The following is a 13,572-nucleotide window of genomic DNA, read 5'->3' as shown; positions in this document are numbered from 1 at the left end:
TTAAAATGCGTTGGCGGTTTTGTATATGTTATTTGAGCTAATTCAATATCCACCATCATTAGAGCTTAATGATTTTCAAATTAAATTAAAATTAGTGACATTTTCACTTCAGGTTGTCCCTCAGCTGCTAATCTCAGTGAGAAACTTATTTACAATTTAAAAAAAAATGCTCATTAAAACTTTGTTGTGCAGAATTTAAAAAAAACATCGTGTAAACAAATGTGCGGTGTATGTTCCCTTTAATGCACGAGCGAAAGACGAGCACGCTGCGCGCCTCCGCTCAACTCGACGTGCGCGCAGCCGATATCCAATCGCGACCGTTAGCTGGGGCCGAATGCGGTGGTACCAAGGAGGAGAACAATCTGACCGACCGTGCCCGGTGATGTGAAAAGTCACACTATCGCATCAAAACCAGCGATTCCGGTCATGCTGTCAATGGGATACGAGAATGACTATTCGTCAAAGGGTAAGTTCGTGTTCTTCTACACACGTCGACAGTTTAGTTTTGCCACTTGGAAAGACTTGTTGTATTTGAGGACGGACTGCCTGCAGTCTGCGCTTTCCCGTTCCGATCTCAAAATGGCGGAGAGGCCGACAGCTAAGCTAAGCTAAGTGGCCAAGTTGGCATTCACAAGAGCATCGATTAAAAAAAAACTGAACGTCAAGATAACGTAACTATTCTTATTTAACTACGCTGACCGTGGTCGTCATCTCTAACCCTGCTCGGTGCGGGTCAACGTGTGATGTGCACCACTTGTTGTGAGCCTCGCTTCACATTTGGCGTGAGACGTTAGCGACGTCTATTTACGGAGGTGCTCTCTAACGCGGTGAGTTCGCCGGGCTGGCAGGGTTCATATCGCCCGGTGGGAAATATCACGATGTTGCGAGAAGATGCACACTTCCAAATGCTAAATGTTTTATTCGAGACGATGCCCGCGTGTGTTGTGGACGTCTGCTTGTTTGTACGAATGACGTTATGCAATAGCGGCAATGTTGTCAACGTTACCGGGGAAGAGCAGCTAATAGCGCGATAATCAAACTCGGGTTACATATTCTGCTCCCTCTTCACTTGTCACGAATAGTCTCGTGTCCAGCACGGGAGTGTGTCGCTCCGCTGCTTGCCGTCGTGTGTTTCGCTCGCGTGGCTGTGGGAGAAGTGGAGTCCGCTCACACTGACAGCTACGTTATCGCGCTAAGCTAACATTAGCTCGAAAGGGCGTTGCTGAGCCATTGCTGCAACTTTGCCCTTGTGGCCGTAGAAGCCTGGAATGACGTCACTCGAACCAGATATTTTGAACCAACTAACGTGACTGTTCTCACGTTAATATTTAAGCAACCTTTAGCCAATTGGGGTTGTTTAAATAAATACTGCAAACTCCCTAGAGGCAATAATATCTCCGTATGTTTGAGGAATCCTAGTCAGAAATACTGATAATCAACAAACCTGCACAGATTTCACTTGACATGTATTCAATTATGTGAGCTGAATTTCACGACCTAATTTAAGGCCCTAGTAGTTGTCCAGTAGCTGCTAGTGCATGGCATTACATGTGATGATGTTATGAACCTCTCAAGATATGTTTTAACGCTGATATCCTATATTCTCACTTGTTATCCCTTTTGTAGGAGAAGCTCCTCACTTATTAAATGATGTAATAATTAAGTGACCAATCAAATATTACTGGTATTGTATTTTTGACATTCTTGTTACGATATTCCGTCAGTCTTTTCACATTTAAATATTGTACTGTTGGCATTGAACACGTGTTTTAGATGAAGCTTGAGTGATTTATCTTGTTATGGGGAGACATCAGTGGTTAATGCAAATGTCATGATGCAGTGTAGGCTGCCAGTTTAGGTGAAAACATAATGTGACTTTTTATGTTTGATTTGTAATCAAACATTGCCTTGTGGTTCAGTTTGTGTGAGCGGGGACTTGTTCAGCCTGAAGGTCACCCCCATAAGGAGGGGCATTGGACAACCGCTTGACACAAGCGGAGCATGATGACTCTGGATATTCCACCAGGATGTATGCCGGTGCCTGATTTCATTGCCCTGATGTTTTATTAGATTGATTCTCTTCTACATTCTTCCTGCTTTTAAAATCAACATTGAAATAGCTAATTGTTGTTTGTTGATTGACAGGAAATACGTCTGCACAATTTAAATTGTTTGATTGTCAAGCGAAAATGACGACCATTCTCTGGTGTTACAGCTTCAGCGTGAGGATTTGATTTTTCTTTTTTTAAGTTTGGAGATTTTATATAGACTGAATTATCTATTGAAATTTATAATAGGTATTTGTTGTTCACTAATTGTTCATCTGTAGAAAGGCAGGAAGTAACTCTTCACAGACCACGTCATGATCACTAAGCATGCTGGGGAGGAGCCCTGGAGATGAAGTCAAAATATCCTCATCTCGTATAAAGATCCCACCTTTACATTTACAAACTAGAATGGGCACTCGGTAGAGCGCATACCTTCGCATATCACACGATTGGGCATTGAATTATGAACATTTTGGCATTAGTTGCATGCCAATTGGATCAAAATTGACCGCGCTATGGTAAAAAGAAGATGTTGATCTTTTCATGACTTTGAGCCGATCGATCCCAAAATCTAATCAAATGGTCCCCGGATAATAACCAATTATCCCACCAAATTTCATGCGATTCGGTTTAATACTTTTTGAGTTATGCGAGTAACACGCATATAAATAAATACACGGCGATCAAAACATAACCTTCTGCATTTTCAATGCGAAGGTAATAAATTGCTTCACAGTTTTAGAGAAAGCTGCATTCATATCAGGATCCAATTTCCTTTCTTTGAAAGAGAGGTAAAGTATGAGTATCTCATTGCAGCCTAATGTGAGCTTCGTCGGGTCATCTGTTCACCTTTCTACATTTTACAATAATATATATTATGGTAACATTTGGTAGTTCTTGAGAGAGCAGTGTTCAAGTTGTTACATCTGTATGAGTAAATGCAGATATATGCCAGGCTGCTCAATCTCTTAATGCCATCTCAATTTTTTTCGGTGGCAGGTAAAATAAATGTTCGTCATGCTGCGTCTGTGTTTACGGGCCACGAGAGAGACACGTGACTCTGATCCAGATGTGAGTCCTTCACGATGGGCTCTCTGCTGATTCTGGGTCTGGTCTGATTCTCATTTACCTAAATTATCATCTAATACATATTAGACAACAGACAGTAACATTATAAAATAATCAAATCACAATATAAACGGAGCTGATTGACAATATTTAGTAATTGCTAGTCCCTATTTGTAGGTTGCCGTGCCACTATCGATGTATTAGTGTGAATCGGTGGCTTTTTAAATGGTGAATTGAACTTTGTAAATTCATTCCAAACCATCGAACATCTGTACCTGACCTACACCTTAAATTAATAATCACCATGACTATGTACTTGTAGACAGTTGGTTTATTTAATTTGTGTACTTTCTCTCTCACATTTGTGCAGGAACAATGACTCAAGTGATAATTCAGCAGGTCTCTACTGTAATTTCCATAAAATGAATTCAAAATGATCTCTAGTTGAACATTCATGCCAGTGATTTGCATCGCGATGATGATCTCTGGTCACGGTGCCACAGCTGAAGTCTGGTCCAATTCAATATCTTGCTGAAGGATACTTCCCTTTATTGTCTGACTTCAATAGAGATCAAACGGAGGCCTCTAGTTGTGTGTTTACTCCCTTCCACCAGGCATTCATGTCTATAGCGGGTTTTTTTGGAAACACTTGTCAGACACTTTATCACCTGATCAAGGTGTCTTGTAATAGATCGGCATCTGTTCAAATACAGCAGAACAAATTCCCTTTTTTTTTAAAAAATCTTTTTTTTCATCTCATCCACCTATTTTGCTCCATATGCAAGTGAAAATTAAAAATATTTAAATCTTAATATAATTGTTAGCGGTTGTCGATTTGGTTTACCCTCTCACGGTTTTGGCATTTATTTTAACTGCAGATTAATTACAGTGTGAAATTAAGTTTTACTGACTTGTTTCTGGCTGATATTCAGTTGAATTGTACGACCTGGAGTTTGTCATGAATGCTTTCCATTTGCCGATCCTTGATGATGTTATCGTGTGAACAACAAACCGTTGTGGAGATGGAGGAGAGCTCGTAATGCTGGCGGCGCCATGGCCATCCAGATGTTCCATTCAGTTACATTATAATGTGTTCAAGCGCTGTTCAATGAACACTTGCATTGGGCGAAGGAAAATGAGAACCATATCGTGCTGTGTTCAAATATAATCTTGTAAAATATCAGTTGTTTGAAAGATGTTTTCACAGCAATATAAAATGGATATTAGAGATTAACCGGTTTAACTTCCTAACACCAGCTCTGAGCTGCTTATAATACATAATTAATAACTACTAATGGCAATGGTTTTAAGAAATACAATACAGTATTTTATTTCGTAATAATTTGAATTGTGTGTTTTTATGAAAGAAAGGAAAAATGACTGACTGTTAAAAAAACGTAATAGAATAACATTCGGAGTTTTTGACTTTGCACTGACTTTAGAGCAGTTTAAATTATTAGTTTGGACTTCACTTTTTGTTGATCGAAAACATGAATGTTTAATTGCTTCGTCAGAAATATAAAAGTAGCAAATCCTCACATTGTAGAAGCTCCCATCCTACTTCATAAATGACCTTTAACTGTCTGTCAAAGCCAAACTCCTGACCACTTAATCTTCACACTAACTTAATACTTGAATAATAAAGCTTATCTGGAGGTTGAAGTCCTACGGCACAATATGTTTATCACCAGTAACTTACTACATACATGTAGATGTATATATGTATTTTATAATAATATTGTAAACCTTTTGGCTGTCCTCCCTCCTTCAGTAGAATCTCTGTGCAAATTAATTCAAAACAATCTTTTTATTAAAATAAATGGAGTAATTAGATGATCGTACAGGTTGTAATACACGTGTACCTTTTGATAAGCTCATGGACAGACCTTGATCTCTTCCTCGACGCCTACATTTAACTTTCATACACCAACTGGAGGACATTTGCGAGACCTTTCTTAACACTGACTGAAACCAGGCCTTGTACTTGTTACCTTCGCATTGAAAAAATGCGGAAGGTTATGTTTTGATGGCCGTGTATTTATTTATTTGTATGCGTGTTATTCGCATAACAAAAAAAGTTTTAAACCGAATCGCATGAAATTTGGTGGGCTGATTGGTTATTATCCGGGGACCATTTGATTAGACTTTGGGATCAATCGGGTCAAAGGTCAAGGTCATGGATAGGTCAAAATCTTCTTTTTACAATCAATTTCTATCCAATTGGCATGCAACTAATGCCAACATGTTCATAATTCAATGCCCAATGTTGTGATATGCGAAGGTATGCGCTCTACCGAGTGCCCATTCTAGTTTATTTATGTATTCCTTTTCTAATATTTCCCTGAAATACAATTGCTGGTGAAGCTCAACGGTCTCAGACGGGTGCGGACGCTACAGATATCGTCTTGCATAACAGTTTGGAGGTGGGTCCGTTTCGTCAGACGTCTATTCCTGAACCTCGCAGAGAATGCTGTTCAGCTGAAATGAGATTAGCTCGGTCTGGTCCGCTCGGCGTGTTTGCAGCCTGGGTGAATGTTTTGGCTGCAGGATATAAATATGCCGTATATAAATAAAATATATGCTGAAAACATAGAAGTGTCAACTTTCTCCAGCCGGTGAAGCGGACGAGAACAATGCAGCAGACGGTCACGTCGAGGCGGACAGCTTGCCGAGTCTCCTCTCTGTCGGGGGTAATCCTGTTAGCCTCCGGCCCGCACTGCCAGCTCTATAGAGGACGTGTGGTCTCTATCACTTAGACACACACACACACACTCACACACACTCTCTAGGTTGTCTGGTCGAGCCACTAAGCAGCTTAGTGCTCTTGTGGCCCCAGGTGCCGGCAGAGTTGAGGCTCTGGAAGTGACTGGTCTCAATAGCGTCACAATCGGGGAGCAGTGGCTTTGAATCTTTCATTGTTGCTGTTGATCCCGATCATCTATTGGATTAATCAGATTGTCCCAAAATTAGTGTACAAACACTCCTTTTACCGATGCAACATCCAGAGGCTCCGATCAGGTGTGCAGAAAGAAGAGAGTTGCTATTCCAGTTCGGTGTTTCCCCCAAGTTTACAGCTTCAGGGGGCGGGACTAGTGCCGCTGCTCGCCATGTTGTTGCCCTAAGCTTCACTCCTTCACGATGCCCCCCCTGAGATGGGAAAATATACATTTATTATATAGTAGGCAGACGATCAATAGAGAAATTTACAGGGGGTGCCACCCTGTTATAATGGTAGGGGAAACGCTGCAGTTTTTAAATTGTAAAATTTATATATTTTTCTCAGTATAAATTATATTGTAATAATGTGAATAAGAAATGGCTGTCGTGAAGTTCGGGGCAGCCTTGAAGGTTCTGAAGTGAAATAGCCCCAAAAATCCCTTTGTTTAATTAAACGTTGATGTACTTCCCAAATGTCTTTCCTTTCTACTTCATTCACTCAGGTCTTGTTAAATTATGTATATTTGAAATAACTTGCATGTAACCTAGTTATACATGTAGCTGTCAATCGAATGTACTCACTCATTTCTATCTCTATCCTAGAATATATATATATATGCTCTATGTATTTTTGTTTTGCTGGCCATCAGTTATTGTTTTTAACCACTTCGTTGTTCTCTCTTCAGGTGATGGACTCGTCTGATTGTTGAGTAAAATCTGGGCCGCTACATATTCGTGGAGCCTCGACTCGACCGTTGATTGACGGCAGCATCTCCAGGTCGCCTCCCTCTGCGTGGCCCTCTCGGAAACACCTCAGAGTCTCTGAAGGAAGAACACCACCGAGGGGCATCGGACGCCTCCCTACCGCACACCTCCCAGCCAGAGACCCCCAGAACATCACCCCCCCTCCCCCCCCAGGAGGGAGAGCACAGCAGCCACCATGGTGCTGTCCCAGAGACAACGAGATGAACTGTGAGTGCCTAGAGATGAATTTATGTTCCCAGGCTCATTACACATGCAAACCAGAACAGACGGGTAGACAATCGCACATATAGTGCGCATGAAGAGTTGCACTTGCATTAAAGTGTGTACATGTTGGCTTTTTAGCAATACCTAGAAGTTCCACCACAAGATGTCTGACGCATGGAGATCAGTGGACTCGGTTTAGCGGTTTGGGCTCAATAATCCAGACACGGTTATTGCAGGTGTTGTGAGAAAGGGCCTAGCTTTACAATGTGTAATCGTAGAGGAGATGTGAGCTTCAAGGTGCTTCATTTGATACTACTTAGTGAATATTTCATAACCCGCAAGACGGGGGCAAAGAAGTGAGGGGGATGGGAGAGAAGGAGGATTTTATGTGAGCAGCCCTGTGCCTGGCTGATTATACGGTATGCACCCCATTTCAAGACACCCCAGTCCAGACAGCCAAACAGGAGGTGTTTTATACTTACATAATGGTGTAATAACCCTTATTGGGTAAGCAAATCTAAGTTGTTAATGTTCTGATATTTCAGTGATGGCCCAATGTTCACACAAAGTCTTATCAGGGTTACATTTCTAAGCTCTTCAAAAGGGCCCCGGAGCTGCAGCCTAAATATAGCACCGTTGCTCATGAAGTATTCACCCTTCTTCTCACTTATATGACTTAGCTTGTGTGTTTGTGTGTATTTGTGCAAGTCTATGCTTGTATTTAAGGGTGTGAGTCCATGTGCGTTGGGCTTCCCCATCCTTACCTCGTCTATATTCAGTGGTCTCTTTTTGTGACTAGTCTCTGGTTTCCATAGCAACACAACACAGTTTCCCAGTGATTCGATCCCGATGTTATTTTTCTCGGCTGAAGAATCGTAGTTCCTTCTGGCACTTACTCACATTTATTGCCACTGAAACCTGAATCCCATTGCTCCCATCGGATGAACAGGGTGTGGTCTTCTCTCTCAAAGAGGAGCCATCATTTCTGTTACGCCGGAGCTCATATTTAATAACGGACAACCTCACTTTGACTGTATTGGTTGAAGCTAATTCATTTAGCACAATTTTGAACATAAATATATGTGATTTACTGACTGCATAAGATTGGTAGAAGCTATGGGACCACCTCTCTGGGTGATGATCGTTAACGCCTGAAATGTGTCACGATTCTTTTATTCCACTTCTTCACAGAAACCGGGCTATAGCCGACTATCTCCGTTCCAATGGATACGAGGAGGCATATTCCACCTTCAAGAAAGAGGTTGAGCTGGATATGGTAAGGAGAGACGGTTGCACAAATCTAAAAACAAATTTAATAACAAACGTGGACATTTATTTTTACAAGAAAGAATGCGTTTCCTATTCTCTCTCGCTTTTCTCCATCCATAGAATGAAGAGATAGATAAAAAGTATGCAGGCCTTTTGGAAAAGAAATGGACCTCAGTCATCAGATTACAGAAGAAGGTAAGGAATATATTTTGTTGCTTCCTCAATGTATTTTTTAAAGAGAGAGGTTTGATAAATGCTATAAACCTGCCGCTTTTACACAAAAACAACTTCATGTCCACTTCTTCAAATCTACACTCCTAGATGGACAGCAAGATTGTAAAAAAAAAGTTTCCCAGTCCTCTGACTTCTCCTTCTCAACGCTCTGCCACAGGTGATGGAGCTGGAATCTAAGTTGAATGAGGCGAAGGAAGAGATGACACATGGTGGGCCTGTTGGTCAGAAGAGAGACCCCAAGGAGTGGATCCCCCGCCCCCCAGAGAGATACGCCCTGAGCGGGCACCGTGCCCCGGTCACACGGGTCATCTTCCACCCCGTCTTCTCCGTCATGGTCACGGCCTCCGAGGATGCTACCATCAAGGTGCGTGTGTAGAAATAATCGTGCACCACGGTACAGTTAGCTACATATGAATAAATGCAATACGGCGTTATAAATCTTCACTTTATGAATCTTATCGTATCCCTTTTTCGTTGAAATGTCTGTATGTCACGACGGGATTAGGGTGGACCCAAATGCACGACTCAGGAGACAGATAATGCTGATAAAGATCCTTTACTGAGAGCGTCGTCAGGAACGGAACAGACCGAATAAACAAACACACAGTGGAACGCTCGAGGGATCGGTCTGAGAAACACAAGACAATCTGGCAGAGGACAAGTGCAAGTGAGGGAACCTGAGTAGACAAGGGACTAATGAGGGAATGGGCAACAGGTGAGATGGGCATGAAGACCAGGTGAAGGTAATGAGGGACTAACGAGGTGATCAGAGGCAGGTGAAGGGAGTTGGACTGACGAGATGGGAAGCAGGATCTGGAATGACATGATAGTTAGTGAGACTGGATGAAAACAACTAATAAAAAAGGAAGGTCAGGAGCTAAACTGTTACACTGAAGGGGATAACAAAATGTTACCGACAGTATTCAATCTATTTCGGTTGAATTCGCATCACTTCAGCCTCCAGATTGAGCAATACCTGTTGACTGGGTTTTGTGTTTGGGCTGTTTGTGTTTTTAAGGAGAGCATCACTTTGACCAGACGTCTGCCTGTCGAGATGAAGCTGATGGCTGCGTGCAGCGGCACAGCCACTGCAGCTCTGACCCTTTAGTTCAAAGCTGTACTGCAGATCTGAGGCTGTTCTCTCTTTTTATCCTCGGTGCTTCTGCCTCCTCCCTTTATTGTCCTCCCCCTCCCTGCTTCACCGTTTCTTTTTTCTGCGTTGCCACTAAACATCTACGTGGAGACGAGCTGCTGCTTGTGTTGTCAGAGGCAACACTCCCGGAGCGCAGCACCTTGGGAGACATGCACATCTGTTTCTCTTTCAACTCGGCCTCCTTCTTCCTTTTCAGCACATTATTTATGTATTGTTAAATTTATAAAAACTAGATTTTAGCTGAAAGTGTTTAAACTATTTAACCTACACGTCCTTAATGCATTAACATATAACATGCACTCCATTCTGCCTGTTGAATTAAACACAAATATTTGGAATTCTGACTTTACAGCCATGGAAACATGACCAATCGACATTCAATTATGTCAAAATAGCATTTTAATATTTTTTTACTGAGCCCACTCGACTTAATTGAAGTGGCCCAAATCAGCAAAGTCATAGTCACATCTGCTTTGAGGTTTGATGATTGGGTCCGACTGCCTCCTTGACTGACTATCGCCAACCCTGGTTTTAGGTGTGGGACTATGAGGCGGGGGACTTTGAGCGAACCCTGAAGGGCCACACGGATTCTGTGCAGGACATCTCCTTCGACCAGACGGGGAAGCTGCTGGCTTCGTGCTCAGCTGACATGAGCATCAAACTTTGGGACTTCCAGGGCTTTGAGTGCATTCGAACGATGCATGGTAAGAGACATCTCCAGAAACAGCCAACGAGAACGCCTGTAAAAGCACAACTTGGAAACATTACAATATCTTTACTACTTAATTCAAACGTTTGATATATTTTAATTAATTTGTTTACAAATGAAGCGAGGAAATTATTTTTGTGATCTTCACAATTATTTTGGTCAGTTGTGCCGGAAATTAGTACGTCAGATTATTTAAACAACGGCCATAGTTTTTCAGGGGCCAATCCTAGACCTGGGTTCACTATGAAATCTCAAGTGTTTTTTGACACTGTGACTCTGGGCCACCTGACTTGGTGGCTCAAGTATTGAGATAAACTCTCACCGCTTACTAAACTCTTGACTGTCGTCCAGGCCACGATCACAATGTGTCGTCGGTAGCCATCATGCCAAATGGTGACCACATAGTTTCGGCCTCCAGAGACAAGACCATCAAGATGTGGGAGGTGGCCACTGGGTAAGTTCCTGGAGCCTGGTTTGAACTCTCAACCACAAACTAGAGAGACGATTTTGTGAGTGCATGATAATATTGCACAAGTTCCAATACATTTTTGCTAAACGCTGCTCATAATTTGACATGTTCACGCCTACAGGTACTGTGTGAAGACCTTTACGGGCCACAGGGAATGGGTGAGGATGGTGCGTCCCAACCAGGACGGCTCGTTGATCGCCAGCTGCTCCAACGACCAGACGGTGCGCGTCTGGGTGGTCGGCTCGAAGGAGTGCAAAGCCGAGTTGCGGGAGCATGAACATGTGGTGGAGTGCATCGCCTGGGCCCCCGACTCGGCTCACCCCACCATCCTGGAGGCCACAGGCTCTGAGGTATGTCCTAATATTTACCTACAGAGGATGTTTGTGTACGGTTGGTTCAGCAGGAGGGTTTCCCAATTGTTTACAACACATGCAGCACAAGTAACGAGGGCCTCATAAGAAGTTAATGCAATCTTAATAAATAGAACCAAAACAAAGCCATTGTGTGTTTTGTGAAGATGGGTTATCTCGCTAGTACTTGAGTTTAGGTAAAGTCTGCAGGTTTCAACAATTGGTCAGATTTTCACATACGATGTTGGCTTTGTGGTAATTAACACGGAACATTTCAAAGTTGAGGGACATCTGAGGATGTGTGAAGAACAACTCCTCACACTTCTATTTATCTCATCGTGTTTGCTTTTTTAAAACAATGCATTTACATAACTGCATATATGTAATGGGGAATTCATCTGGCCTCTCCTCTCTTCTGTGGCTAAACGTGACCTTCATACCTTTTTTTAAAAGCATCTCTTTGAAGACAAACGGTCATGTAACCAATCCCCGGTCTTACAACTTCACTGTGTCTCTGTTTTGCAGAGCAAGAAGAGTGGGAAACCTGGCCCCTTCCTTCTCTCCGGATCTAGAGATAAAAAAATTAAGATGTGGGACATCAGCATTGGCATCTGCATTATGACTCTGGTGAGTCTCCTGCTTTCTACGCTAGTCTCGTGTGTGTGTGTGTGTGTGTGTGTACTTGCTGATGAGGGGAGTGGTGGGTCATTGTCTTGTGTCTTCAGGAGGGACACGACAACTGGGTGCGCGGGTTGTTGGTTCATCCTGGAGGAAGATTCATCGTGAGCTGTGCTGATGACAAAACCATTAGGATCTGGGACTTCAAGAACAAACGCTGCATGAAGACCCTTTATGCCCATGAACACTTTGTTACCTCTCTGGGTAAGACACGGTGAAGAATGGGATGAAAAACATCCAACATTGACCTGCACTGGACCTGTGAAAATACAGAACCCTAAATCTGAGCTGAAATGCACACTAAGCCTTTTTCTGCTTGAGCTTTTCTTAAATGCACCTGAGAAAATGTTTTTCTCTCTTGCAGATTTCCACAAGACTGCTCCCTACGTGGTGACGGGCAGTGTCGATCAGACAGTCAAAGTCTGGGAGTGCCGCTGAGACCGTCTCCGTCTCTTGCCCTGCCCCCCCCTCCAAAAGCAGCCCTTAGGCCCCGCCCTATCCCACCCCTCCCGTCTCTCAGCCCTCGTCACTCTGTCCCGACATCTAGCCCCGCCCCTTACCTCTCGCACTCCAAACCATAGTTGACCATGGCGCTTTATCTTCTCCCCGTCCGCTCTCCTTTCCTTCCCTCCTCCTCTACATCGGTCCAGCCCTATTAAGATGACTATTGTCCTTTTATGTAAATTATTCTGGATGTAGGGTTACGCTTAATAAATGTCACGCAATCTCTGACACATAAACACACTCAAAACATGAGAAGTATTCCTTGCATGGTGATTCAAACAAACAAAAAAGTACACTGGTAAATTTGCCGAACTCGCATCCTGTTCCTGTCGGGTCGGAAGGTAAACGTCCTTGAGTGCTGGCGCAGGTGGGTTCCAGTGAACTGACGGAGCACGGAAACCAATGGCACCCCGTGTTGAGGGGGTTTAGCTTCTTGTTTTACTCCCTGCTTTCGTTGTTGTGCTCCGTCATGGAGGAGGTGTGAGGAAAGCACGCAGAAAAGAAAGAATGAGTGGAAGCTGTCTGGCGAAAAAACTAAGCAGGAAGCAGCTCCCTATCGAATCACATTTGGTTCTGTGGGCGATTGTACATGTGTGTGTGTGTATACTTTGAGTGTGTGTGTGTGTTTGTTTGTATATTATGACAGGAGAATCTCTCCATCGTCTCTGCTCTGACGGTCAGAGGAGAGCGAGAGGAGGCAGAGCTCATCCACTGTGTTCATTCATACTACTTCATCCCCTTTTTAACAAACTTGCTTTCTCGTAGACACTCACAGGACCTTAATGACCCCAAGCTGCTGAGCGCAGGCACACGCCCCATAGCAAAAGTGTGTTTGACAGAGGAGTGTGTGCGCGTGTGTGTGTGTGTGTATGTGTGTTTGTCGCCCCAGAGAATCGCCTAGTGCCCTGTTGCTCTCTCTGCCTTGTTAACCCATTGAGTGCTCCCTCACACATGGGATCTTCATTCTGCTTTCTGTGGTCTCACTGCTCTCTACACACACACACACACACACACACACACACTCACAGATGCACATACACGCACAGTAAAAATTGTGGATCAATATATCTGGATGTCATTGTTTGCAACATAATGAAATAAAATTCTGTAAATATAAGTTATCTATTTGTATGATTTCTTTGATGAAATGAGATGACGGAAACGACGAGGAGTGGGACATAAAT

At 43.1% G+C, this 13,572-nt stretch overlaps 1 protein-coding gene across 1 annotated transcript; it reads left to right on the top strand.

Annotated features, from left to right (window-relative positions):
- Window positions 1–320: 320 nt before the first annotated feature.
- Window positions 321–13,509, top strand: LOC130192014 (lissencephaly-1 homolog A-like). Its single transcript, XM_056411839.1, has 11 exons — window positions 321–466; window positions 6,740–7,025; window positions 8,214–8,298; window positions 8,412–8,486; window positions 8,683–8,889; window positions 10,214–10,382; window positions 10,739–10,841; window positions 10,978–11,206; window positions 11,732–11,833; window positions 11,932–12,088; window positions 12,249–13,509. Exons 2-11 carry the CDS (start codon window positions 6,994–6,996, stop codon window positions 12,320–12,322), a joined length of 1,233 nt encoding a protein of 410 aa, XP_056267814.1. The 5' UTR covers window positions 321–466; window positions 6,740–6,993; the 3' UTR covers window positions 12,323–13,509.
- The last annotated feature ends 63 nt before the right edge of the window (window positions 13,510–13,572 follow it).

This window comes from Pseudoliparis swirei, chromosome 3, assembly GCF_029220125.1.
Source record: "Pseudoliparis swirei isolate HS2019 ecotype Mariana Trench chromosome 3, NWPU_hadal_v1, whole genome shotgun sequence".
Lineage (NCBI taxonomy): Eukaryota > Metazoa > Chordata > Actinopteri > Perciformes > Liparidae > Pseudoliparis > Pseudoliparis swirei.
This window is presented reverse-complemented; position numbering and strand designations above follow the sequence as displayed.

Bases quoted from the DNA above. Each gene is read 5' to 3' on its own strand.
- LOC130192014 (XM_056411839.1), top strand. From the start codon at position 6,994: ATGGTGCTGTCCCAGAGACAACGAGATGAACT. The intron at 8,299-8,411 runs GTAAGGAGAGAC...CTCCATCCATAG, and splicing joins AAGAGGTTGAGCTGGATATG to AATGAAGAGATAGATAAAAA. The intron at 11,207-11,731 runs GTATGTCCTAAT...TCTGTTTTGCAG, and splicing joins TGGAGGCCACAGGCTCTGAG to AGCAAGAAGAGTGGGAAACC.